General features: G+C 44.4%; 1 protein-coding gene across 2 annotated transcripts in view; it reads left to right on the top strand.

Moving 5' to 3' along the window:
* The window catches only part of NPAS2 (neuronal PAS domain protein 2), a 107,081-nt gene that overhangs the window by 45,874 nt on the left and 34,683 nt on the right, over window positions 1-26,524 (top strand). For both annotated transcript variants that reach the window (XM_087758490.1, XM_087758491.1), the window contains exons 2-7: window positions 5,549-5,602; window positions 10,871-11,019; window positions 14,088-14,179; window positions 17,475-17,564; window positions 23,323-23,443; window positions 24,457-24,570. In XM_087758490.1, coding sequence (XP_087614616.1) covers window positions 5,549-5,602; window positions 10,871-11,019; window positions 14,088-14,179; window positions 17,475-17,564; window positions 23,323-23,443; window positions 24,457-24,570 — 620 coding nt within the window. The remainder of the gene's footprint in view (window positions 1-5,548; window positions 5,603-10,870; window positions 11,020-14,087; window positions 14,180-17,474; window positions 17,565-23,322; window positions 23,444-24,456; window positions 24,571-26,524) is intronic.

Here is a 26,524-nt window from a genome sequence, read left to right on the forward strand (position 1 = left end):
TTTTAATGTCTGTTTTGCTTTAAGCCCGTTACCATCTAAAGATTCGTTGTACCCATATATATGAAACATGGAGAAGCCCATGAGGTTCATGACATCCAATATTTTCTCAAAAAGTTTTCTTCTTTTCTTTTTTGGAAACCTCTAAACAATCTCTTCTCTAGTGTAAACAAAATGTAGTAATCTGCTGAATGCAGGAAGACTGAGCTGCACACTGTCAGGCAAAAATAGTCATAACTCTAAAGCTGGACACTTACCATGCTACTGGATTTTTTCCTTTACTCATAAAAACAGTAATTCCCATAACAACCACGGCATTACATGACCCGTGGTAACTGGAGACTACCATTCTCCCACTGAAAAGTCACAGTCCCTTCTCAAATAACAATGTAAAACATCAGGAAAGTGGTTTTTTACTATCTTTTCGTAAGTTTTCTTAAGGCTACTCTGTTTACATTTTGATAAATCAGTTTTGATTGCTACGGGTGGGATTGCGCTGTATTTAGTTATGGACTCCAGCAAGTTCTTGTAACAGTTCATAGGTTTACATCTGAAAAATAAGGATGGAGAGGCGCAGTTCAGTTTGATGTGTCTATGAATCTGTTGATTTATTCTGGTTTGTGTTTATACAAATCCTTCCTGTGTGTGTTCGCGCCACAGCCCTCATAGTGGGATATCTGAGTGCTTATCCATGTCAGAGAAACATGGAACAAGGTGTTTAGCATGGTCAGATGGTCACTTCTTGCCTGTCACCCTGTGACCTTTCCTGCTGCTTCCCATTTGCTAATCTTTCTCTTTGCCCCCCTTCCCAGGAAGGGAAATACATCACTTGTTAGTGTGGTTTACTTCATTTCAGAGCTCTGCCTTAGCTGAGAAGAAGGGGGTACAGCTGCTAGCGCCAAGCCACAGTGGTGCTCCCCAGTGTGGGCAAGTGCCCATCGAACCCTCACTGTGGAGCACCCATGGGACAATGCCATTGTCCGACCACAGCGCCCATCAGACCTTGTCCATCGTCCCTGGGCAGGGGACCTGGCAGTGGTGCCAGCAGAGCAACCCACCCACACTGTCCCCTATGCTCGTGGGTGGCCAGAAACTGTCCCCCCTGGCTCATGCCCAGAGCCTGTACTCCCCTTAGGTGCCTTCTTCCTATGTCTTGGATCCTACTCACTATGCCCGGGATGCCGTGCATGGGTGGATCTGGCCTTTAAATCCCGAACCACCAAACATACCCACATGCCTCCTTTATAACACCGAGCTCTTTGCTAACAGCCTCTTTCCTCCCCTTCGAAGAGGGAACTGGAGAGTAACTCCCTGTTGAGGCAGCACTCAGCGTCTTGCAGAAGTAATGATGTTCAGCACAGATGGGTACTGGAGGCTGAGCGATGTGTCTGGAAGGCACGGGGGCATGTCTACCCTCCACCCTATTGCTCTTTGTCTTCCCTCCTCACAAATTTAACAGTTGTTGGGGAGGGTCTGCCCAGAGGCCAGAAGGTAGTTCAAGGTGTTTCTTCCCAGTGTCCCAATTTTCCATACAACCCTTGCCCATCCCCTGTCCATGAGAGGATTGTTCTCCAAGTGCAATATCATAATCTTTACTTAGGATGGTGGTATTGTACCAGCATCCAAAGTGGTCTGAGGGTGAGGTCCGAGGGAGGGGTCAGGTATATCTGTAGTGGGTGGGAAGCAACACCAGGGTATGGCGGGCAGCACCCCTCTCCCCAGGGCTGAGCATGCCCTATACAGGACAAGCGGCTGAATACCCCAAGCAGGCCTGTGGGGTGGTGGAGGCAGATACCGCACCATGCCAGAGAGGGAAGGAGAGGAAAAGCCCAGTCTTGTCCCCCAGCTGCCCAACACAGAGCCAGAGGAGCACAAGCACTGTGATTTCTCACCAGGCTTCCCCAGGCACATCCCAGGACCTCTAATAGAGATTTATGTCTCTGAATTAATTCAGCTGAGTTAAACAAATACGATTAAAAATTCTTGTTAAATGTCAGGCTGATTTGTAGGAACTGAAATTAGCTGGCCATGTGGCAACTTAGTGGGAAATCAAGAGCTGAGTACTTACATTTGAGTGTCAGTCATTTTATAGTGTATCCTTATGAGCAGTGGGGCAGGAAGGAGAGAAACCAACCTCACCCACACAGAAAAGTAGTAGTTTAACTCACTAAAAACATGTTTCCAGTGAAAGATAAGGTGATCAGTGCCAGATGAATTTTATAGTGCAAGCTCTGTCCACTGGGAATAGACTGTATCAAAATAAACATGTGCAACCTTTCTTCTGGAGAGTCCCTGGAGCGAGCTGGCACTCTGCCTGAATTACTTCTTTCCCAAGCAACTATTCATTGTATGAATGAATGTGGGGGGGATGTTTGTGCTATAATTCTCCATCCGATAACTAAGCCGGGGGTACACGGTTAACAGTTTTAGCCAGTCGTTTGCTTCCAAAATGTCACTCTTCCCTGCTTGTGGGTATGTGTCTTTCGGTGTGTCTGAGTACCATCATGATGGGAGCACGTGAGCTTTCTGCTCCTTATTTCAGGCATCTTTTTGAGTGGTAGCTTCTTCACTCCATGTTGATAATGATGATATTAACGAAGCTCCGAATGTAACTGTCAGTGTTAAATACTCCATTGGCAGGAGTTACAGCACATTGTTGTTACCCATAGGTTTCCAAATTCTCTTTGTTAGCATGAAAGGATTGTTCAAATTTTGAGAAATCCTTGTGCCACTTGTTTTTTATGTCATCTCTTTGCAGGGGAACTGTGGCACAGAGCCATGGCAATTACTGCCTGCCTCTGTCATTGCAACGAGCCAGAATTGCCTCCTAAACCAGGCACTGATGGGCATGAAAGAGTAGATTTCCAGTTTGCTATTTAGGACCCTCCCAGCTGAAGGACTGGGAGGATAACGTAAAGCAAACAAGTTGCACTAAGCACATACCTAAGCTCCATGCCATGGGTTTCTCCTCCAGGTGTAAGCCAGCATCTGGTGTGGCTCAGGAGAGGGATGGCAGTACTGGTTCACAGCAGTTGTATACTCTGCTGTATCTATTTTATTGAGAACAGTTTTAATTTCATATGGTACATATGTACTGGCAAACGCTGTTAGCAATGCTTACGATGCTCTGGAGATTTTTGCTGTGTGAGCAAACAGAAGCAAAATGACAATTAGATATTGTCTAACACTAGCAACAGCACAGCAGGTCCAGAATTTCATGTCAGTCAGTGAGAAACCTTGTTTACTGGAAGCTGGCCATGAATTGCTGTACAGATCTAGCCAAATCCTTGGCAGAACAGACCAGTTAGACCTGTTGCTCTCTCATAAGGGTAGAGGCTTCCCAGCAGTGTAATTCCTTGATGGTTTATGGAGTACAGCTGTAGGAAGCCCCTTTCCACTAGGTATGTTCTGCCTCTCAAAACCAGCCAGGGCTGAGCAGCACTGCTGCTGACTGCCCCATTCACCCCATCCTTCCTCAGAGCCACCCAGAGCTTTCTGCTTTCTACCGGGAATCTGTTACAGCCTTGGTGCTGTAGAGGAAGATCTTCATGGGTTCAGAGAACGCGGCTTCTGCTGACACTGCCCCACTTCACTTGTCGTATCCTAGATTCAACAAGGGTGTACGCAACAGAGCATTCTGAGCAAAGGTCTAGCAAAGAAAGACAGTAAAACCCTAAATGCTAACCCTTACCATATTACTGATGCTGCCTTTATTCTCAAATAACATAGTTGAATATTTCGGTTGCGATGTGAGCAAATAAGAGTAAAAAACACTGAACTTTCTTACTAGATTTTAGCCTGAATTATTTGAAAACACAGTTGTTGGGCTAGCAGCATGATTCTGGGACTGGCTGAATAACCACCTAAAGTATTTGTAAAATACTGGTAAATAAAATTTAACTGGCTCTATAAATTTTCCTAGTCTAAAATATGGATTGTGATATGGCTGACTTGGCTGTTTTGCAAGCAAAAAAACCCAGTCCCTTGGCCTTCCTATTTCCTATTTATGCTTCTCCATCAACGAGCTGAATGCCACGAAGTAGAAGCTTTACCCTCCAATCAGTGACCCATGGTTTTAATTCCTCATTACTCTCATATTTGATAAAAAATTACAGGGTAGTTTCATGTTCTTAGCTAACTGTTGAGTAATGAGCAGGTGGAATATTGCTGTAAGAGAACTAGTAGCAGAAGGAGGGAATTTATCCACTGTTCTTACTATCAATAAGTTTTCACTCTTGTTTTTTTCATAAAATGTTCTTTAAACAGGCAAATTCCTGTGTGACTCATATGTGGAAAATACCATGGGCTTAAATAATGCATAGCAATTAACTTCCCTCTTCCCCTCCTCCAATTTTATTCACATCTTACATGTTGAGGACTCATTAAATGAGAAACTCTGATTTTTGAAAACGAGCATTATCATTGCCTGTCATTACACGTCCGCTTTGAAAATGACGCTTTGACAATATCCAGCGTTTGTAGCAGCATTGTGCTGCCAGTTCGGAAAATATTTGTGTGGGATGCAGCAGCACACAGCTTTTGTGCCTGACATGGGCGCAAGGTGCCATGAGAGGCTGCAGCAGCATGGGGCTTCCTCCTCGGGCTGAAGCAGTTACGGCTCAAGCATCGCTTTCTCATAAGGCCATGGAGCAAAGCAGGGCGCGCAGCGAGCTGGCGACAAGTGTTTCTGAGGATCTTGGCCTTCAGCTGGGCTGCTCTTGTATTTTTCCCTTTGCCTTGCCTACAAAATTTACTTAATTTACCCAGTTTACCCCCTTTAACTCTGTAGCTTTACTTGCGCTCAGAGTACTTTCTCCTTACAGCTCAAACTGCTGGAGCAATTGGACTATAAACCTGACGGCAGGTCACAACATTTTAGTGAAGATTAGCAAAAAGAGTGACGGGGATGGCATGGTCCCCACGCTCGGTGCTGGCACCACCAGGCAGGCTGTCTGTCAGCCGTTGCTGGCTACTTGAGGGTTTTTTCACAGTGCAGCTTAGGCAGCAGGATTTATGAGGACACTTTGAATTTGGGGTGTAATTCGTTTATGACTGTCTCCTTGGGCTTCAGGTCAGGGCCCCCAGAGGAGGATGAAGAGCCTCCCAGTAGGAAGCTCCACCTGAGGAGTCAGAGGCATCAGTGATGCCAGCTCTTGCACTGGGCATGGTTTCTGGGGGAACATGGGGGTGCTGAAAACGCCTTTTCAACTTGGACAGACCCCAGAGTTCATCCAGCCTGCAAGTTTGCAAAGAGTAACCTCCACACCAAAGAATCCCCCAAGAAGTGACTCGTTTTGGCATACCATGTTGTGCCTGGGAGCCTTGATCCCTGGCTGGAGCCCCTAAGGCCAGCGAGGCGCTCAGGAGTAACATTCTCCACAATGGATGTTTCCTAAAATCAAGGACTGTGGCATAAAGCACTGCTGACACATTTATCTGACCTGGATATTATCACTCTGTTATTAAAATGAAATAGAGCAACTCTGAGATTAACCTGTGAGTAGAGCTAACAAAATGACATTTCATAATGATTCTTGCATTCCTTCAACAGAAAAAACTGCTTAGACAATCTAATGGATGAAGATGAGAAAGACAGGGCAAAGAGGTGAGCACTTTCTCTTTTATAACTCTCTGTTTAACCTGTGATGAGCTTGATACTGTTTGTTGCTGCAGAAGCTGCTTTATCCATAATCAATTAATCAAAGAGAGAGAGAGTAAAATACAGCCAAGCACAACTTGAAAACCTGCCATCTCACAGATTCCTATTCTTGGCTACCCTGTAAGAAGAAAATAACATAGCGATGTTTCCTGTGGAAAATGTCAAAAAAGCAAAGGCATTGATCGTTTTTTTCACATAACTGCAGAACATGAGAACTGAAGAACCAACAACATACTCCTGCCACTGTAATACATCATCTGAGCTTCCTGAGTGGATGAAAATGTGGGTTTTAAAAAAAAAAAACAACATTTTGCAAAAGCAAAAGAACTAAAAAAGTGGGTTTTTTTCCCTATTATGATGGTCATATATTCAGCAACGCCTATCTATCTCACAGTAATGAAAACACCCAGAAGTTACCTTCAGAGCAGAGAAAGACCACGAAAAGTGCTGTGTCAGCCCTAAAGTGGCACAAACCTTTATTCACATACATTCTGCACTCCACCATCAAGTCCCGGTTGGCTGGAAATTGTTGTGAACACTTTGTGGGGAGGGGAAGGGTGTGTTTCAAGGCAGAAGACCCATGGCAATAAAACTCTTAAAAACCATCAGATCTGACTGGCATCTGCAGAAACGCTGTTTGGAAGCATCCAAGGGTTTTTTTTTCTGGACGCGTTATCAATACCACAGCCCACAGTTTAATTGCTGTAGAGGGAGCCATGGGTTGCCTGCATTTTTCCCCTTAGTTCCCTCTAATGAGAGTATTTCCAGTCCAGGCACAACTAGTTGATCCAGTTTCATCTCTTTTGATTCCTTCTCCGCTTCTTTCCTCCCTGCAGCTTTTTCTCACCAATATAGGTCAGCACAGGCTGCAACCGAGCTCAACCGTTCCCCTTTGCTCCCTCCTCCTAACGTGCGCATCCCCAGGCTGCAGAAGGCCTGCCTTTGATACCGGGAGCAAAGCGCTGACCTAACTGCATCCCCTTAGGCCTGTGAGGGGTGATCCGCCGAGGCCAGGGGCGTGCCAGCCCCTGAGCCGCGCTGCTGCCACTCGTCATGGGGGGCTTCGTGCCCAGAATAGGGCCAAGATGGGGTACAGCTCTGCATGGGCTCTGCCCAACCGTCCACCCATCAGTCAGGCAGCTGGGGCCAGGGGAGGAGGTGGATTCGGGGAAGAGATGCCTGCTGCCGCCACGCTGCACGGCAAAGAGACGCCTCTTTGGAGAGGGTGTAGCACAGCGGGAGGTATCACGCTTCCCCAGAGCCCTGGGATCCGCAAAGGGGGGGAGCAGGGAAGGGAGCCCACCTTGCATCGCTGCTTCACATGCTTACAGCCTGATTATCTTCAAGATATTTGTGTGCTAATTGTTTTTTTTAAAAATACATCAAATGAATCCATATAAGACAAAAATAGGATAACACGTATCCTCACTATCAGCGATTGTCATCACCATCTGGTATGGTTTTCATGCCATTTGTTCCTGGAGGGAAATTTTGTCATACCCTGGGGCAGGCCTCTATCAAGGTGGATAAAAAATCGTAACTTTGAAAATGAAAAAAGGAAATTGCTTCTTTAAATTGTAATTTAAGTACATTTAGAAAGGTACTTTTTAGAAATAAATCTAACTTATCTAAATTTGAAATTAAGTTTGAAATCACGAGAGGCTTCATGAAGATCTAAAGTTACTACAGTATACTAAAACCGTTCAGATTCATTTAAAAGCTACAGGTTTTCTTCCAAAGCTTTAAAGAGAGTCAAACTTGGGAGAAGCCATTGGCTGAACATTTTGCTGTTGTGTGTTGAAAACCGAGGACTCTCATCTGTCCCGTGCCGCAGGGGAAACGCTTTCTTTGTTTTCTTCTATTTAGTATAAGGACTGGGTCCCTCAGTGCCGAGAAACACAAGAGGGAGTGAAAAAGCCAAGAATATTGTTCTCTCATTTTCTGAGTAAAAAGTAGGTGAGACTGGAACTTTCTGGATCCAGCTCTTTGGGGATGGACCCAAGCCAGGAGCTGGGTTTCTCAAGTTTGAAGTGTGACTAATGCACACATCATTTACTGTCTGCTGCAATTTATCAGGCATGTATAGGTTGTATTCCGCAGACATCCCACCCACGCTGAGAAGAGGGTCCGTCCTCTTCCAAGGAGAGGCACCTGCACTTCCACCCCTGGGCCAAGTGTTTAGTATTTGGCTATTTGCATAGCTCTTCCTTCACGACACTGGTTATTTTGAGCCCCATTCTGCATCCTCTGACTCCCTAAGGCACTACTTCACACCAAAGACCCTAGGACTAAAATGGGCATATGATGGCACCACATTTGGGACCATCGAAGACCTCTTTGAGGTCTACTGATCTTCTGGAGATCAGAAACCATCATTTACTTTTCAGTTCTTTGATGCTAGATGAGGCTTACTTTGTTTTATAGATTTATTAATTTTAAACAAAAAGCGTGCTTTGTGCACTTTTTTCTCTATCTGCTTTTCTTCTAGTTCGCTTTAATAGTAAATTATTTTAAGATAATTTTTTTGCAATTCAATTGAATTCCAAATTCCAGCCAAAACCAGCCTGAAGTGAACCGTAAGTGCGTGCTTAATAAATAAGGACTATCGCCTGCCATTTTCCACTCCAATAAAAAGTAAATTTAAGAATCTGAATGAAGGTACGTGATATGGTTACTTGCTTTGATGCATATATAACTTATCCCACCCAGACAGCACAAAGAAATATGAAATTTAGTGTAAAGCCACATTTCATTGTGTAATGCATGGTGTAATGGTTACTAGTCAGCAAGTATCAGTCTGTCTTTAAGACAAGGAGCAAATACGTAAGAGAATAAAAATGGCTATTTAGAACACATTTTAAATGGGTGGTTTTGATCATTCTGAAGTCAAGCTGTCCTGTATTGCCTTTAGCTGTATTCACTAAAAATCCAGATTTTATTCATACTGTGTCTCCTTCTTCCCCTTGGATATGCTGTATGTTTTTTGGAGTAGCAAGGAGGGAGGAGAACTGGGACAAATCATATGGAATTAAGACAGACTGTTTTGGCTTACTGTAAATGATATGCCCTAGCAGTGAAGTAAGCAAGGCTAGGGAATAAACTTCCAAGGGAAGTGATGAAAACTGCATTATTTAAGACATTTACAACTGGACTGAACAAAGCATTTACAACTGTGCAGGGATAGTTTAGATTACCTAATTGCAAGGTTTTTTTCTCATTTTTTTCCATTTAAGATTTTATTGTGATCATTGATTCAGATCTTGGTAGAGTTATTTCCACTAGAGGAGTTTTTATGTTTCCTTTGTGAATAAAATGTCAAGTGTTAAAAATAGATACTTTATATTTCTGTCAAGGCGTCTTTATTTTTTTGGAAAAAGCAACACTTTCCCTATAGACAGTTGGTGTTTTATTTTATTTGCAGGGAGATCAAGGCCCTTTAAGCTTAAAATGAACTGAGGACTGAATTATGAGGAAGTAAAATGCTGATGTTCTTAACGTCCCCTTGAACTGTACAGAAATAGGATAAGGCTGGAGCTTTTCACATCTTGTTCTGACAGCCTTTTGCACTGTAATAAGAACAGGCTGAAATCAGTCAGGCAGTATCCACCCAATCTCTTGTGTTCAAAGCTGTAAAATAATCAAGTGTTGGCTTCTATCCAGTGTATCTCCAAGTGTGTTCAGGGTTGAGAGCAAGACAAACAAAGATTACCCCTCTGTCAGTACTAACATCCAGAAGCCTCTGCAGTGATTTCTCTGCTGAAAATGTTTATTGCCATCCTGGTCCTTGGGGGGGATGTAGATGCTGGGCTAAATTTTGCTCTGATTTTCAGCAGCATGCACCCAGAGCTGCTTATGAGGTACAGCAGAGTTAGCTGGGACTGAGAAACTCAGAGCGAGAACTGGCCTCTTGGCTTTTCTTTCCTGTCTACATGTAACCAGATTTTTAGATCTTTACGTAATTAACAAGGCAAATCTTGTCTGCTTGAGGATGTTTCAGAAGAACAGACAAACCTTCTGGGTTATATTTATTTCTATTTTCACATGGCTACAGAAGTCTGGGTGATGCCCTCCAAGTAGAATGATTGTCGTATTCAAGGGAACAATTCAGAAAACACTTGCTTGTGTATAGGTTGACATACAATTTAAAAAAAATATAGTGCACGCACTGAAAAGATTATCAACAGCCTTAATGACAGTATTATGATGGTGCCAAAACACCCCAAATGAAAGCAGGTCCCTTCTTCCTATGAGCTCTTCAAACACAGCAGCAGAAGCAGGCTCTCTCTGAGGAGTCTGCAAGCTAAACACAGACAAGACTGGTGAAGAAAGCTGCAGAGTCCCCATTTTACACCTAAAGAGTCAGGGCACTGTGACCTTAAGTGATTTGCCCAGTGGCACACAGAGATTAGGGGCAAGCAGGGGACCCCTGCTAGCCCTTCTGAGCCCCCAGGCCTGGGAACACATCTTGGCCTCAGACCCGGTCCATGCCTGGGTGAGATGTGCTGATGCCCTCCCTCCTGCTTGCCCTTGTCACCTTGGAAGGGAGACCGAACTAAGTGGCATATGAACTAGATGGGAGCTGCAGCAACCTCTGCTCAGGTCCCTGATCTTTATGATTGGTTCCTCTCTGTAAGCCAGCTTGGAGGTAGCCAGAGGACCTGTGACCAAAGCGGGCAGGTCCCTCTAGGTCGACCCAGCTCCAGTGCAATGGCTGAGCTGCAGGACCACGGTCCCTCTCTCCTGTTAAGACTGCAGGGACGGGTATGAACCATAGTTTTACCAGTCCCCACTCTTCTCCTTTATGGACAGTTTTACTGTTGTCACAGTATTTCTATTTCTTCTTGCTCTGAGTGCCTCCTCAGAGGCTGTGTGAACTTTCAAGATCCTGAACATGTCTAGGAGATGGAGAGAGCTCCTTCACTTACAGGCTTAATGCTGACCTGATAGGCTCGACCAGTGTCCAGAGGCAGCACAGAAGAGTGAGCAGAGCCTCCATCTCGCCGCTGGACTCTAAAGGGGGCCCAAAGACAAGAGCAGGAGGTAGAAACAGTCACTTCCTACTTGTCTCTGCAGCTTTTTTGGAGGCCAGTGTCAATCTTCACATACTGAGGCACACAGCAAGCTAATTTCCATGTGTATACACTCCAAAGAGGAGGTACATGATGATTTTTCCTCTTGGTCTGCTCACCCTTTTTTTTTTTTCCCTGTCTACAGGGCTTCGCGTAACAAGTCTGAGAAGAAGAGGCGCGATCAGTTCAATGTTCTCATCAAAGAGCTCAGCTCCATGCTTCCAGGCAACACTCGCAAAATGGACAAAACTACTGTGCTGGAAAAAGTCATTGGCTTTCTGCAGAAACACAATGGTAAGATTTACTGCAGCTCTTCATGCACTTGCCAGACGGTTACTACAATATCCTGTTTCCTTCAGTGATTATCAGAATGGCTCAAGGGGCCTAAAAGTGCCAACATAAGGTGGTTTTTTTTTTCCTGTCTCATCAAAAAAGATCTTTTGCAGGCACTGTGCTACCCAAATCCACCTCCTTGGCTGCTCTTTAGTTGAGGATGACTCTCAACCTGCTAGAGAAGGGGGCAAATGTCAGGAACTGAGGGAAGGTGGGCAGCAGTGCCCTGCAGCACATGTGAAGAAGGGGGATGCTTTGAACAAGAGAGATTTGGGGCCAGAGGCAAGATTCCCTTCTTGAAATTTGCAGTATTCTGAGCAGAAGAACAAAGCATTCACCGCAGATTCTCTGCAGAAAAATGCAGGGAAGCAATCTGTTCAGGCCCCCTGCTCCTCAGTGGACTGTGTAGGACTCAATTTTCCACAGTGAGCAGAAAACACAGACCAGAAAAGGCCCCAATTTTTGAAGTCGGTTTCAGCAAATTGGATCCACAGATAGCTGATGTGCTTCACCCGGTTTGCACAAGCAGAAGCTACGTCACATTTCCACAGCATGCCATTGCAATAGTAAAGTTTGGCCTTGGAAAGCCAGGAGTTTATTTTTTAAAATGCACACAGCAGTGACAGTTAAGGCCCTTAGACACATGCCCTCACAGAGGGCAGAGGAGATTTCCGACTCTGCTGATCTAGGCTGGTTGGTCTAGTTTCCAGTCAGTGAGAGGAACGCACATGCGGGCTCCCTGAGGCATGGACACTCACCAGCAGCGGACAGTGGAAACGCTTCTCCCATATAAATCAGGGCATTGTTTTAAAATGGGGCTCTCTTGCTCTGCCCCTGTGAGGAAGAGGCTTCAGCAGCTGACCATGGGGAACGTCCCTGGTCCCACAAAGCAGAAAGGGCTCGCGCGAGCTGATGCACCGCATCACCAGGCTCGCCTTCGCTCATCCAGCACCTTCTGTCCTCGCTCCCTGGAGGGCTCTGGGTGAAACGGAAAAGGCCATAAAACCTCTTGTATCATGACTCCCAACATAATGGAATCACAAATGTCAAACTTATTGAGGAAATAATTATAGTGGTTCTGTTGTTAGAGCACAGTTTCTCCTTAAATGAATTTTTGCCACAGACAAGATGATTTCACACAGGAGGGCATGACTAGGACATCTCACATTTTAATAATTGTATACACCTATTAAAAAATGACAGTAATGACATATCCTTTTTTTTTCTTTTAGCTGCCCAAGGCAGAGTAAAGGAGGATGTGAATATGCTCAATTATAAAGCCAAGCAAAGAACAATCACATGAGATTTGAATAAGTGTAGACAAGTGTAGCTGATAGCCCAAAGAATTTACTCCAAAAGGCACTTCATTTCTGGAAGAACAACTAGGTAAAAGAAAGCTAACAGTCACAAATCCTTCCACAGCAGTTGGGTCAAACTGACTGATTTTTGTGCACTTGCTAAAAAAAGCAAGTGTTATCTATTTTTAAACTAGATTAGTAGTCACACAATATAATACAAAGCATCAGCATTTAAAAATTATTATCTTCAGCATACTTTGGATCTGGTTTATTCAGTCATACTTCCCTTTCATTTAGTAGGCTAAACCAAGATTTTAGTTAGAACGGTGGAGGAGGTCAATTTTCAGATTTTTTTCCTTCATAAACAGCCTCCTTCTTTATAATCCAGAGAATCTCCCAAATCTCAAGTAATTCTTTGAACAGCCGCTGCTTCATGTATATCAGCTTTTCCAAGCTACAGATCTGCTGAAAATATGCTGTATTCTGATCTCTCTTTTTCCTTACTCTCTTTTTGAAATCTCTGTATAAGACCATGGGGGCTGTGGAGAGCCGCTGTGCTATCAGTGACAGCCCCCAGCAGTGCAGAAAGCGAGTCAAACAAGGTGGTAGAAGCAGACAGCTGCATCTCCCCTAATAAAGCCTGAACAGAGGCTTTGATTTCTTTCTAGGTGACAATATCTGCAGGCACTGGTATAAATTCACTGTCTTTAATACCATTTAGCCATTTGCATTTCTCTGGCCAGTTTGCCTATGTGCTCCTAGTAAGGAGCTCTGGAAGCATTAATCAATAGGGTTAATTAGCAGGCGGCACCAAAAGGAGAAGACAGGCTGTGCTCAGCATCCCCTCACTACTAGTGCTGAATGAGGGAACAGTTTTAGACAAGCAGAGCGAGCAGTGAACAAAACCAACACAAGTCTCTCTAAATTAGAAGATCTGACCCCTGTAACACTGTCTGACAAGTTTATTAATGCATTACTAGGGTAGAGCTAACATGGGTGGCTGTTTTTTGAAGGAAACAGCTCACCACGGTGCATCCAGCTACCCCTGGTACTGTGCCCGGTTTCAGTGCAAAGCTGTGACTTGTTACCCCGGTGCGCCTGCACCCCTCCGCGGAAAGCTGTCAGGGAGCAGTGATGGGCTGACAGCGCAGGAGACCCTCCCCTCCAGGCAGGATTTGGGATGAGATGCCGGTGCTCCAGTGTAAGGCTGGTGCAAACACTCATGTTTCACTTGCATTTTGGAGAACGGAGCAATACCTCTGCTCTTTGGGGTCACGGCCCTTTGGGGCTCCTCTGAAGGAGTTTTCTTGCTGCTCCCCATTTGACACAGAAGCTGTAGGCTGAACCCTAGCTCTCTGGCGTCCTCATTTTGAAGCTGTAAATTGTAAATATCAATTTGACACATGCTAATCCTTGCCTTGATTTTAATTTCATGCAAAGTGGTTTTATCTTTTGATCAGTACCAAAGTAAGGCTGATTGAGGCCAATGGCTATGTGAATACTGGGTCCCACTGAAGTCGGTTCAAGCTGAGCTGAGTAAAAATCGAGGAAAACATTCCAGGATCAAGCCCAGTTTAGATGATAGTCATTATTGTCTCTGTATGCAAAACCTTGAAAACTACAATTTCTTAATATCAAGGTGATTTCTATCTTGTCATAGCAACTCATATATAGGCTTGCAAGATACAAGGTTTTTTGAATTTAAAAAAATGCAATGTTTTCTTTGTCTAGAAGTCTCGGCACAGACAGAGATTTCTGAAATTCAGCAGGACTGGAAGCCTTCATTTCTCAGCAATGAAGAATTCACCCAGCTGATGTTGGAGGTGAACATGCATATATACCTTTCCTAATTTTGTCTAGCAATTGTGGAAATGCCCATGTGCCTAGAATGAAATGTCATCTGCAGTTCCAAAAGAGAAGGTTTCATGTACTGCTATATTTGACTGGGACGACGGATTAGAGTCCCCGCATGTTGCTTTTCGCTCTCGACAGTGCCATTGCACCGCGCTGCTGCAGCCTGCAAAGCTGTGCAGGGACTCCCAAGAAATGTAATCCAGGGGAGAGATTCAAATCACAGGTTACATTTTATTTTTACAAACAGAGGTGAGAAAAAGGGAACACGGCAGTTTTTCTCCTGTTCTTGGAAGGCGTTATTATTACTTAATATTTATGCAAGGCTAGCCCCTAAAAAGCAACAGTGTCGCATCCCTCTAGTGCTAGGTGCTATAAGCACCTAGCTACAAGCAGATAAAACCTGACAGCTCTTCTTGGTTTGATACAGTTAATACTTCCACTCTAATGATTTTCAAGGTCCTTATCAAACACTTTTTATTCTAACAGGAGCAGGGTTATTTTGCAATAATAGTTTTTAAATTACCTTTAAATTATACCATAGGTGCTTTTAATGCTAGCTGGGATTTGAAGGGAGGTGACTCAATGGCATTTATGTAGGTTCGAGATGAAATGCAAATGAGCTGCTAAAATGTATTTTTCTCTCTTGGTAACAGCTAGAACCTTCTTTAGCAAGGATCTTCTCCCATACTAAACACGTGGAGGTTGCATGGCCCCGCAATGTCCTTTGAGAACAAGCTTTTCCTCCTCCCATATCTGACGTGAACATGGGCCGTGATCCAGGCTCTGGCCACAGGCAGGGAGGGATGCTGGGGAGCAGCCTGACCCACCAAGGGGTGGCACAAAGCCACAGCACGTTGCTGGCCCCCAGGGGCTGGTGATCCCTCGGCCATTGCAGGTCATTGTGGTGAGACTCCTCTGGTTCAGTGTGAAGAGACACTTTGCTCACGTTGCACTGACAACCCCTGATTCCCATCTCAGTGCAGGGGAACTTAATGTACATAAGTCCTTCAGTCTGCACTGAAATATTTCCCTTGGATAGCAATAAATTGGCAGTTGTCTTGACTGGCTGGACCTTTGTTGATTCTACTTGTATGCCACACAATTTTAGATTAAAACAATTGCTTTTAGTTTCCCAGCTTATAAATCACCTTCTTGCTACTGTGATTTTCCATGCCCTTCAAGATAACATTGGGTATTGGGATGTCCTGTTGAGCCAGCTGTTCATTGTTCTCTTCTTTTTTGCCTTTCTACTAATCTTGTTTTATTAACATTTGGACAGGACTGCTTGAAGTTTTTCCCATCCTGTTATTAAAAGATGGGAAGGGTTTTTTCAAGCACTGATTCAAAAGAATCAGAGCATAATTGACTGCGGTAATACAACAGCTTTCTTGAAAATGGCCTTTTCTTCCCCCATTGAAAAGGCTGTCATCAGATTACATAGGAGTGGGTATTAGGCTCTGTTTGTCCATCTAGGGCTGTTGCAGTAGTGAAATCTTTGAAGAGGGATATGCCCTCTTAATGTTGGAAGGACCAGTTGCGAGTAAATAAAAATAGAATTATGTATGCATACATTAACTTGATTTTACCACAAAATTCTGATGTGAGTCACTTTGTATAATTTGCATTGGATATGAAATAAAGACTTGATTTAAAAAAAAAAAAAAAACCAACAAAAAAACCAACAACCTTCACCATAGTAACATGCACAATCCAGCTGCCTTGTAAAACCACTGCTCTCTTCTACGGGTTAACAGCTATCACGCTTTTTAGAAAACAGCTTGAATGTACTATACTAAAGAAAAACATATTCTCTGCACTTAGATTAACAAAATTAAACTAACTATAGCAGCTGGAGGGTTTTCAGAGATGCTAAACACATGCTCTTCTACTGGGGTATAAGTTATTGACCTGCTTTTCAAAGGACTGTAGCACCAGCAGATTCCTATTGACTTAAATAGTTGTGGGTGCTCAGCATTCTCTGGAAAAAGGAACATATGTTTGGGTCTTTATTCAAGGCTTTGTGTTTTCCTTTTTTTTTGAAAAACAATTAGCATTTTCCAATGTTCTCAGAATTATTTCCCTTATTGAAGTCAGCGGGAGGGGAAGGATGTGCTGCGGCTTACAGGATCAACTGCTAGTCTGGCTTGGAGGCATGCCTGGGTTTGCAGTAAGGTTTTGTAACGCCGTGTCACCATGATCAGGCTGTTTGCAGTACGCCTGTCTCCTGACCAGGTATTGCCTCTAGAGTATAGTCGAACTCAGCTCTGATTCAGTCATGCTTGCGGTGCCCGTACAGCTCAAACGCTGCAGGCAACACTGACTCCAGATCATCAGCGAACTGACGGGAAGGACCCAGACCTGCTCCACTTGAAGGCATTGGGAGCTTCACCAGTGACTCCTCTGTTACAATGGGAAGGTTTTAATATAGTCTCTGAGCACCTACTGTTGACTCTTAATTTTTGGAGGGGTTCTGCTCAGAGTAGGTGAAATGTTGCTTTGGATCTGGAAATCTACCTAGATTTAACTTGGAACAAGACTTAGCTCAAAACTTTGCAGCTCACACTAAAGAAGAAAGTAATTTTGAAGGTGAAATTGCTCCTGTGTGGAGGATGGGGATGAGGCTGACATTCCCCTTCAGTCCTAGGAGTGAAGGGGCTTACCACAAGATGGGACCAAAGTGAGGAAGAAACTCTGCAGAAGGGTGAATTTCTTTTGGAATGAGTAATCTAATACCGTGACCTTTAAAATAAATCACTCAATTAAAACTCGGGCTAAGAATTATTTGATCATTTGCATTGCTTTTACTTACATGAAAGCCCAGTAATATACAACATTACATTAATACAAACTGAGATTTATGGGGTTTGCAGAGAAGTACCATTTTGAGATAGGACCGCATCCTTTCATCGTCCTTTGATATTTACACAGAGCTCAAACTTTCATTTTAATAACTTCCAAGGGATCCAGTCTTAGTCATTTTGCATTATTAAAATGTGTGATTAATTTAAAAATTGAGACATGAAATGTTCCTGTGAGCCCTTTGTTGCTTCAATAGTAGGTTTTACTAGACTACAAAGAGCGTTGTAAAAGTTAAATCAGACTGTAAAATCAGAGAATTACTGTTCTGCAACTTGAGATAACGTTCCTACAACTCGATAACAATATGGTGCTGAAATCAAACTGTTTTGATCAACATGTGATGAGACGCCCTGTTTACTCCCCTCGTTCCTATTAAAGCACTCTCCACTTGTCTGTTTTCCTTAGGCATTAGATGGCTTCATTATAGCAGTAACCACAGGTGGAAGCATCATCTACGTGTCTGACAGCATTACACCTCTTCTAGGGCATTTACCGGTGAGTAATTCTGGCATCGGCTTTTCTACTGCACGTCGTAGGATTGGGCCCTGCATTTTTAGAAACAGACATAAAAGGGGGGTGGGGGTGTTTTCCTGAAAATGCGGTGAGGGGTTTTGTCCCTGCCTTATGCTGGCCGCTGCTGTTGATCAGCTCTGCTCTCTCTCCATTTGATTCATACCCTCCAGGTTTTTGTTGCTATGAGGCACTTCGGCTTGAATGGAAAAAGCTCTGCGGGAATACTCTGGCCAGGGGAGGGACAGGGTGACCTGCCTGATCTTTTCCATCTCTGATTTCTAAGCTAGCAGAGAATAGCACCATTGCCACTGGCAGCCTGACGAGGAGCTTGTTAAGGGCCTTATTCTGCTCCCAGGGAGGTAAAGGACAAAAACACCATTGAATCCAGAGTGAGCTGGGGGCTGCTGCCGAGCTGTCCCTGCAGCTCAGCTGTGCTTTCCCAAGGGGAGCGCACCCCGCTCCCAGGAGGTGCTGGTGGAGCCGATGCTCGGCGCTGGGGTCCGGCACATAGGGCTTGCTTTATCTGCGGGCTGCTGGGTCTTGCTGTGGGAGACGCTCCTGCATGTGCTGCCTTGGGCTGGAGGAGCAGGGGAGAGGGACTGCCTGAACCCTGCTCCTGTTGCTAAGGCTGCTCTAGGAGAAATGGCACAATAATTAAGGATTAATCTTCACACTCATTTTTAGTAGCTTGGCCTCAAATAAATACATGCCCAGGAGAAAAAAACAGCTGCCAAATCATTATTGTACCACACCCCACCATGTTCTTAGGAAAATTACAATTCTTTTTCTCTCGTTTACTTTTTCACCAAATACGTGTTATGGTTTCCACCCAGACAAATGTATTTCACACACACTACTTTGCTGTAATATGAACAAAAATTATTTTCTTCTGAGACGAAAGAAACTTGATGAAAGATGGCAGCTCCTGGTAAATGCAAGAATATTGCTATGCAACAACAGATTGAACTGAATCTATCTATTTCAGTTTTCTTTAATCCTCAACAGTTGAGAAAACCAGTAGTTGACTGTTTTCTGATATTTGCCTTCACTTCAAAGGAAGAGAAAGCCCTGTCCTGCATGCAATCTGTTGGGTCGTCATACACTTCCTGATTTCCATGGAATTTCTTTGTCTTTCATGGTTTGGGGGTTTTATTGCTATCCCTTCCAAATACTGATTCTCAGTGGAGATGGTAGATCTGCTGCGGGAAACTACTGCTCTTTAAGAAGACACATTTCAGACCCTGTGCCTAAAACCTTAAGCCCTGGCTGAACATGGATGGATGCAAATTCATAATTCCTGAGTTGGACCATCAGAAACTAAATTGGTTTTCCCTCCCAAAGTCACGCCTTGTGTGATAATCTTTGCCCAAAACAAGGACAAGGATGGCCATTATTTTTTATTCGCACAGAAGCAGCACAGAGCGGCCCAAGCCAGGGACCAGCCTGCCAGGGCTGGAGGTGGAGCAGGCGTTCCCACAGACCTTCTCGGAGCTGATGGAGTGATAATGGTTAACAACTGCCCCACCAGCCCACGCGTGCAGAATGACTGGGTGCATCCCAGAGACCGCAACTGAGCAAGCAATAAAGGCTTCTGCCTGCCCGAAGTCGGCACATCGTTACGGCCATGGGCAGGGGCCCAGCTGAGTGTGCAGTTCGGTGCACACTGGGTGTTCCAGTCCCATGCTGCCCTTTCCATAGGTCTTTTTAAGTTTTAAAACTGATCGGAGTGCTATCTGGAAAATCTATGTCGCTTATTTTGTTTACCTCCGGGATCTATTTGTAAGCTAAATTCAGTCACTGTTTGAGGGACAAAATACCAATTGTTTCTCTTCTGTGACTGCAGGGAAAAAAACACTTTGCAAATCTTCTTCTTTGAGCACTGAAAGAGGAGCAAAACTGGGCAGAAAGCAGAGCAGGGCTCTCTGAGGGCCCCTATCAAGAAATCTGATGTATTTTCTTTCATTAAAATCATGAAAGACTCTGGTGCTGAGAACAAATATATCCAATTCTCCTTAACACAGCTTCCCTAAGTTCCACAGAGCATTTTCAAACACAAACTTCCTCTGTTGTCATTCTAAATAGTTTGTTATTACAAGATCTGGAGGCTACTCCTAGGGTGAGTTGCTGCAAAGGGAGGTTTAGCTCACATGGTAAGACTGACTATAGTTGAAGTGAAGTGGACTCCTGGAAATCTGGTCACAACTCATAGCATTTGCCAGTCAGATGGTACGCTACAACCCCAAGACTATGCAGGTCTCTAGAGGAGGGTCCTCCCTGTCCCTTCTTGCCTGCTTTGCCAAGGGAAACAGTGAAACACGGGTGGCAGAGTGACTATTTCCAACCTACAGGAGGAGATGCCGCTTTCTCATGGATGTTGCCTGTCCATGGTCTCAGGCAGAAGGTACTGCACCTGCTCATGGACTGGGAGAGTGGTGTCCATCTCACCCAGCTTTAGTCCCATAGCTGAGGGGCCTGTGCTCAGCGCCTGCCCATGAGGGCCTTGAGGTGGCTGTGCAAAGGCAGGAGGTCCCTGGCAGGGCTGAGCTTCTCCTGGGGGGGCTCTTTCTCCCCAGGGACCCCCAGGTGAAGCTCAGGCAGCTGCTCTGCTGTGCTGGGTGCTTTAGTTAAATGTCAGGGTGGAAAAATCCAGCACGTAGCACCTTAGAGCACACATAAGTTTTGCACGCTGCATTGCTGTTACAGGGTAGCAATGGGCATCACTGCAGGATATAGAGATTGATATAGGGGCCAAATCCCAGCACACAAGGGCAGAACTACCTTGATTTTTTTTTGGTTACTGGGAAAGAAGCCTGTCTCATTTGCAGCCCTCCACCTTCCCATTCCTGTAGTGATCATGTTGCTCAGTTCCCCTGCTTTTTTTCCCTGCAGCAGGAATAACTCACCATATTTCCTCCTCATCCCCCCAAAAAAGCAATGAAAAGGTGAGGAAGGAGCTCCATTTTGGAGTATAGCTGTTTTGTTGAAACTGCACAGATATTTAAGCTATACATCAAATGACTGCAGAACTTGGGGTGAATTTGCTGTGTATTGGTTTTAGAACAGACCAGCATCCATGTATGCAAAGCTGTTCTTCCTTTGCCTGCCATAGCTATCAGGGCTAAATACTCAGAAGTTTCTGTTAGCAGGATCCACAGATTCCAAGGTGCAGAGTAGATTCCAAGCTCAGCAGCGCAAATATGCGTTAACATAGTTCATCTAACCACTCTACCCACAGTCACTGTAATTTATCTTTTATCCGCTTTGCTTGTTTCATTCAGCAATGCTTTGTGGCTGTGTCTGCCAGCAGGGCAGAACTGCCCACTGCAGAATAATTAGACAAAGCTGCAAACCATTCTTCTCCAACCGATACATTTTTGTCTGCGGTGATCAAATTTTGTCCATCTCTCTGGTCACCTTTTTCCCATGGCACTAGATGTCTGCTCTTTGGGTCTGGCGCAGAATTAGCTCTGAATTGCTTGCCAGGCATTTCCTACAGCTCCAGCGAGACCATGGAATATTTGCTTCCTTCTCTCTATTTGACCTGTCCATATATTCTTGATTGACATATTGATTCAAGAACATTGTTGGAGTCTTGATATGTACAAGATCCAGAAATTCTGTTCCATGCACCGCTTTGCAGGTGTGCCTAAGCTCTGCAGGAGACAAGAGTTGTGAAACACAGTAAGAAGTAGATACCTTATCATTTTTTTCATACCCATTTAAAACAAATTGGCATTCCCTAACAGAAAAGATGCAAACCAAACATTAAATTCTGGATATGGTACATGATGGCGGCAAAAAATATAAATGCCAGGAGCTGCAAATCAATGAATAACTGGTGCCCAGGGCAGGAGGTTGCTCTGAGGGGTGTGTGGGACAAAAGTCTTGCAACTCCTACCATACATGTAGTCGCAGGCCTCTGCAGCTATCCCCTTAAATGGAAACGACACTGCAAAACCGGTAATAGGTTTGGGATCAGAGCTTGGTTACAAAATGGAGACAAAAGGTGGCACATCCTCAGGTCACTGAAGAAGCAATAATGTGTTTGAGGAGCGGTGGCAGCTCACATCTAGTCCTCTTGCAGCTACTGCTGAGTAGATGGGAGACTAATTAACCCCCATAAGACTTCTGTGAAACTGGTGGATATGTATCATTATCTAACATTTACAGGTAGAAAAGGAATAGAGAGGGAAAAATTACTTTTCTGAGATTGTACCATAAGCCTTGAAGAGAAAATGCACCACTGCAGTTTCCCGTCAGGTGCTCTTTCTTCATATGCCCAAAATTACATGAACAATGTACTATATTTTGTGTAAATATAATGTTTAGATACATATATATACATAAAAACTGAATTGCACACAATATCAGTAGGATGCGTATTAATAAGGTATATACTAAAGTCACAAAAATAATTTTCAAGTATTCATCACAAAAGGAATATTCAAGTAATGAGTACATGTAATACTTATAATTGAATAATCTAAAGTAATATATTATCACATCAAGGTAAGTGTATAAAGCATAGCACTCTGATTTTCAGAGTATACTCAATGCATTGCACTACTCTAAACAGGAATTCCACACAGAACAGCAGGCATGGGCGGAAAGCAGAGGGAAACTAAAGCATAATCTTAAGTAAATACATAAATAAATGATGATTAATAACCTACCAGTCTCATACAGGGCTAGCACATTTTCAACACGACTATACAGTCTGATAGCAGCTGCTCTGACGACACACGAAGCTGTGTCAGTGTGCCAGCGCAGCCCGAGGTAGTCTCAAGTGGGATGGATGTAAGTCAATGCCATGAGAGGGTCACTTTAGCTCGGGGCTTCCTCTCAGATGCGCTCTTCTAGCATTAAGTGAGTCACCATGCTGAACACAGTGAGACCTTCCTCTTGGCAGCCCTGTGACAGACTCTTGTCTTCTCCACCCTGGTCCAGTCATGGCCTTTTGCACAAATCCACCTCCTCTTTCCATTCCCAAATCTCAGTACCTAGATTTCGGATGGATTTCAGGTTCATGCCAGCTGACCGTGGGGCTGGAGACACCTGGGCATTCAGCTCATGGCAGGCCAGAGGGCTTGTGCCGGTGGCACCGTGAAGCCCCCATCCCTGGGGACTAACTACTGCTGCTGCAAAACGATGTCCAGACCGGGGAGTCCCCTTCTCCCTGCTCCCACCTTACAGGATGCAGGAAGGGGGCACCAATGGCTGCTGCCCTGAGGGCACTTCCCAGGAGCCGAGGGGGTCCCTCCAGGGAGGGGCTGGATCCGGGACTGACCCTGCTCTTGGGTCCAAGGGCTCAGGGTGACTCCCAGCCCCACTGCTCCCACTAGTCAGGGTTTGCTGAGGAGTGTGCAAGCTGAAATGATCCACAACAGCGCCATGCACGGAGCTGGCAAGCAGTACGGGGAGCCAGGCGCCCATTTTCCAGCTCGCTCCCAGGTCCCATCGTCTAATTGTATGGACATACCCGATGCATCTGACAGTCTCTGAGAAATGTTAGAGGAGCATCGCTGAGTGCTGAGACTCAAGCTGACAACTGGCCCACAGAGAAGCGGCCACTGGGTTTGCCCAGCAGTTCCCCCCTGGTTTAGGCTTTGTCAGGAGTCCCTGGAAATCAGTGGGAAAACTGTCGACTACCACAGGCTTCGTATCCGCATTACTGCGCATCTCTGCAAGCGTTGCTCATCGTGATATTTCTATTTTTCTCAGAGGTTCTTTTTCTTTACAGTGTGATGTCTTGGATCAGAATTTGTTAAATTTCCTCCCAGAACAAGAACATTCAGAAATTTATAAGATGTTATCTTCTTGTATGCTTATGACAGATTCTGCCTCATCGGATTACCTAAAAAGTAAGTTTTATTTTATCTTTCGCGGTAAATGAAAAAGCACGGGCAGGATAAAAATTTTCTCTCACAAAGAGTTTTTTATGTGATGTGCAATATAAAACTTAGGTTCATAGCCTTTTAAAAAGATCTTGCCACCTGGATTGACCCTTTGGTACTATTTTTAAATGAAACTCATTGCCTTTATTTTACTAGGCTAAGACTACTTATGTTAATTATTAAACATCATATCTTTTGAGACAGCTAAGGAAAATAGGTTAGCTGGTGGAAACTGAGAGTTTGCCTGAGACAAATCACATCTTAATTGATATTTCAGCCTGTTCAAGTAAGATGCTGTTCAGAGATATGTTAACGTTGCACACCTTTGGTTTGCATTATAGTTGAAAAGTATCTGTAAAATCATTGTAATTCTTTTTCAAATTTAATTTTGTTTTTCATAAAAACCCTTTTACTTGCCTTACCCTTATTCACTCTAGGAGGTAAGGCATAGGAAACCAGAAAACATACGATAATGCAAGATGTACAGCTGCTTAATCTACTGTATATACAAAACCTGCAGCTGACAGCTAATATGCCAAAGTTAATTTAATAGATATTTTGAGGTAATTAGGCATAGTTTTCCAACACAAAATGTGGAACAGCTGTGAGTCATGGACAGTCTAAATAGGGAAAAAAAAGCTATAAATGAAGGATGTAATTCTCTCGTTCACTACACCGATGCTATGGCAGTGTAACTCCCGCGATGCAGGTGGTGTAAGAGAAGGGCGAGTCAGTCTCCAAGGCTGTCCCTGGGCTGCAGGCAGACCTGGGCACGGCACTGAACAACCTGCGTCCCTGCAAGGCACTTCCTTGCAGAGGCTCTGATCCTGCAAGGTGTAGCACATCGGGGTATAGGACTCTGAGTGGTAACAAGCTGCTCTCGTGCTGCCAGTTGCAAGATTGGGGTTGGAAGACACCGTTGGTTGTGTTTAGCTTAAATAGTATATTTATTTGTTCTTCTTCTTCTTTTAACAATCCAGCTGACAATGAACTAGAGTTTTATTGTCATCTTCTGAGAGGAAGTTTGAACCCAAAGGAATTTCCAACCTATGAATACATAAAATTTGTAGGAAATTTTCGGTCTTACAGCAATGGTAAGCTTTAATTGTTGTATACGTGTTACTTTAGCTATATAGTATATAGTATTATATACTTATAGTAATATAAGTATTGTTCCATTGAACAAGACAGGCTATTTTTAACATTATGGGGCAAATTTTGCTTCACACGGATCTCGTAGCTGATTTGCAAAAGCTGGACGAATACCTACGAAGACTGAAATTGTATTAGTTGCTTTTGTTACTGCCTTTCACTTGTTAGCAGTGATCCTGGACTCTGGGTAAGTTTGCAAATAGTGACCGGTTCAGAGGAGGGCTTGTTTGTGCTCACCAATGCTGCGTGCTAAGACTGTACCTATTAGCTGAATAATAAGCTTGCTACCTTATCTGCTGGCTTACGTTAAACACAAATTCTGTGCCAGAACCGATAATCTGCCAAATCTGCCCTTTCACCATTCTCCGGAAAATTTTGGGGAGCACCACGTACCTGAGTGCCTGCACCCACCGCCCCACGCTGCGGGGAGGGGTCCCCTGCTGCTGGCATCGGAGTGGCTGAGGGCGCTTCCACCCGCCTCCCTCTCCAGCTGCCGTTTTACATTCCTCTCCAGCACTGCAGAACCCAATACTCTCCAAAAAAAAAAAAAAAAGAAATACAGTCAGCATAGTCGCTAATGCACCACAGTCAGTCTAGGGAAACCATCTTTCAAGGGATGAAGAGCAGATTTCCACCTCGCCTGTTCCCTAACAAACAGATTGCTGCACGGCCATTAGTGTCAGAAATGAAATACTCTTTTATTACTTTCCCTTCTCCTGCCTGCCCAAGTTTGCTTTAGTTACTTGCCTGATTGAACTCCAGAGTGGCATTTCCAAAGTTGCTGGTATTGTTCCAAATAGGTCATCCTCAGCAAAAAATTCCCCACCGTGCTTTCCAAAAACCGCATGCCACACTGCGAAAAAAAATGTCCCTGTCCCCGTTTAACTTTCTGCTCTTGCTCCACATGACTAGAATAGAAACCTACATGCAGGATGGAGATATGTATTTCTTGTTTGGTGCCATCTGATTTGAGGCTTTATTTGTATAAAAAATGTAACTGCTTGTATGCTTTCTAGTTTGAATGAAGAGAAACGCGGCTGCCTGACAGACGCGCGCACCAAGCTGTTCTGTTTTCTAGAGCAGAAACCGGATTTCAGGTGCTGACTCATACGGATACATTTCTACCAGGGGAATTTCTGATCCATTTTCTTCAAGGATTTTCAGCCTTTTATTTTGGCATGACCTTAATATTGCCCTCTTACCCATTAGGATTTCATATCCCAGCATTTGTATCAGTGGCTATTTCTCAGAAGAAAGATAAAACTTGCATTACAGATATCTTCCCTAGCTTAATGCATATAAACTAAATGGGAACATACTGATTTCAGAAGACATCAAATCATTTTCCAAAGACCCCAGCTTATAGCTTTCAAATAGGACATGTGCTTTCTGCTTCAATATTTTTTTTCCTCTGTGCTACCTTTTTCTAAATCTTCTACTTTGTTTTGTCTCTTCCAATTTCTCCCCATCTCTGCTGCAGTCTGACCCTCTGGTGGGTAGGGAGGGACGGCCCTTGCCCCCGCTCTGTGAGATGGTGCCTCCTGGCCCTTCCCCTCTCCCCATCGCAGGACGGCAGCTTGCCCATCTTCACTAGTTTCCCTGGTTCAGTGCAGAGCCTAGTGGAAATACTTGCTTCACCAGTGCAAGACACAAGTGTCCCCAGCACTGCTCCCCTTTGGCTGGGGGTCACCCCCATGGTCACAAGTGTCCCCCCATGGTCACCCCGCCAGCCTGGCTCCTAATCCAGACACAAAACCGCCTCCCAGCAAAGGAAGCGAGTGCACCGGACTCATGATGTAGCAGCAGCAAACTGTTTGCTTGGGAGATGATAACCTTGGGCCAAGGACAGAGTGAGCAGACGGAGGAGGGTACAAACCTCCGAAGCGGCTGTCGTTA

The sequence above is a fragment of the Nipponia nippon genome, unplaced genomic scaffold, assembly GCF_047370975.1.
Source record: "Nipponia nippon isolate SJK-2023a ecotype South Korea unplaced genomic scaffold, ASM4737097v1 scaffold_2, whole genome shotgun sequence".
Taxonomy (NCBI): Eukaryota; Metazoa; Chordata; class Aves; order Pelecaniformes; family Threskiornithidae; genus Nipponia; species Nipponia nippon.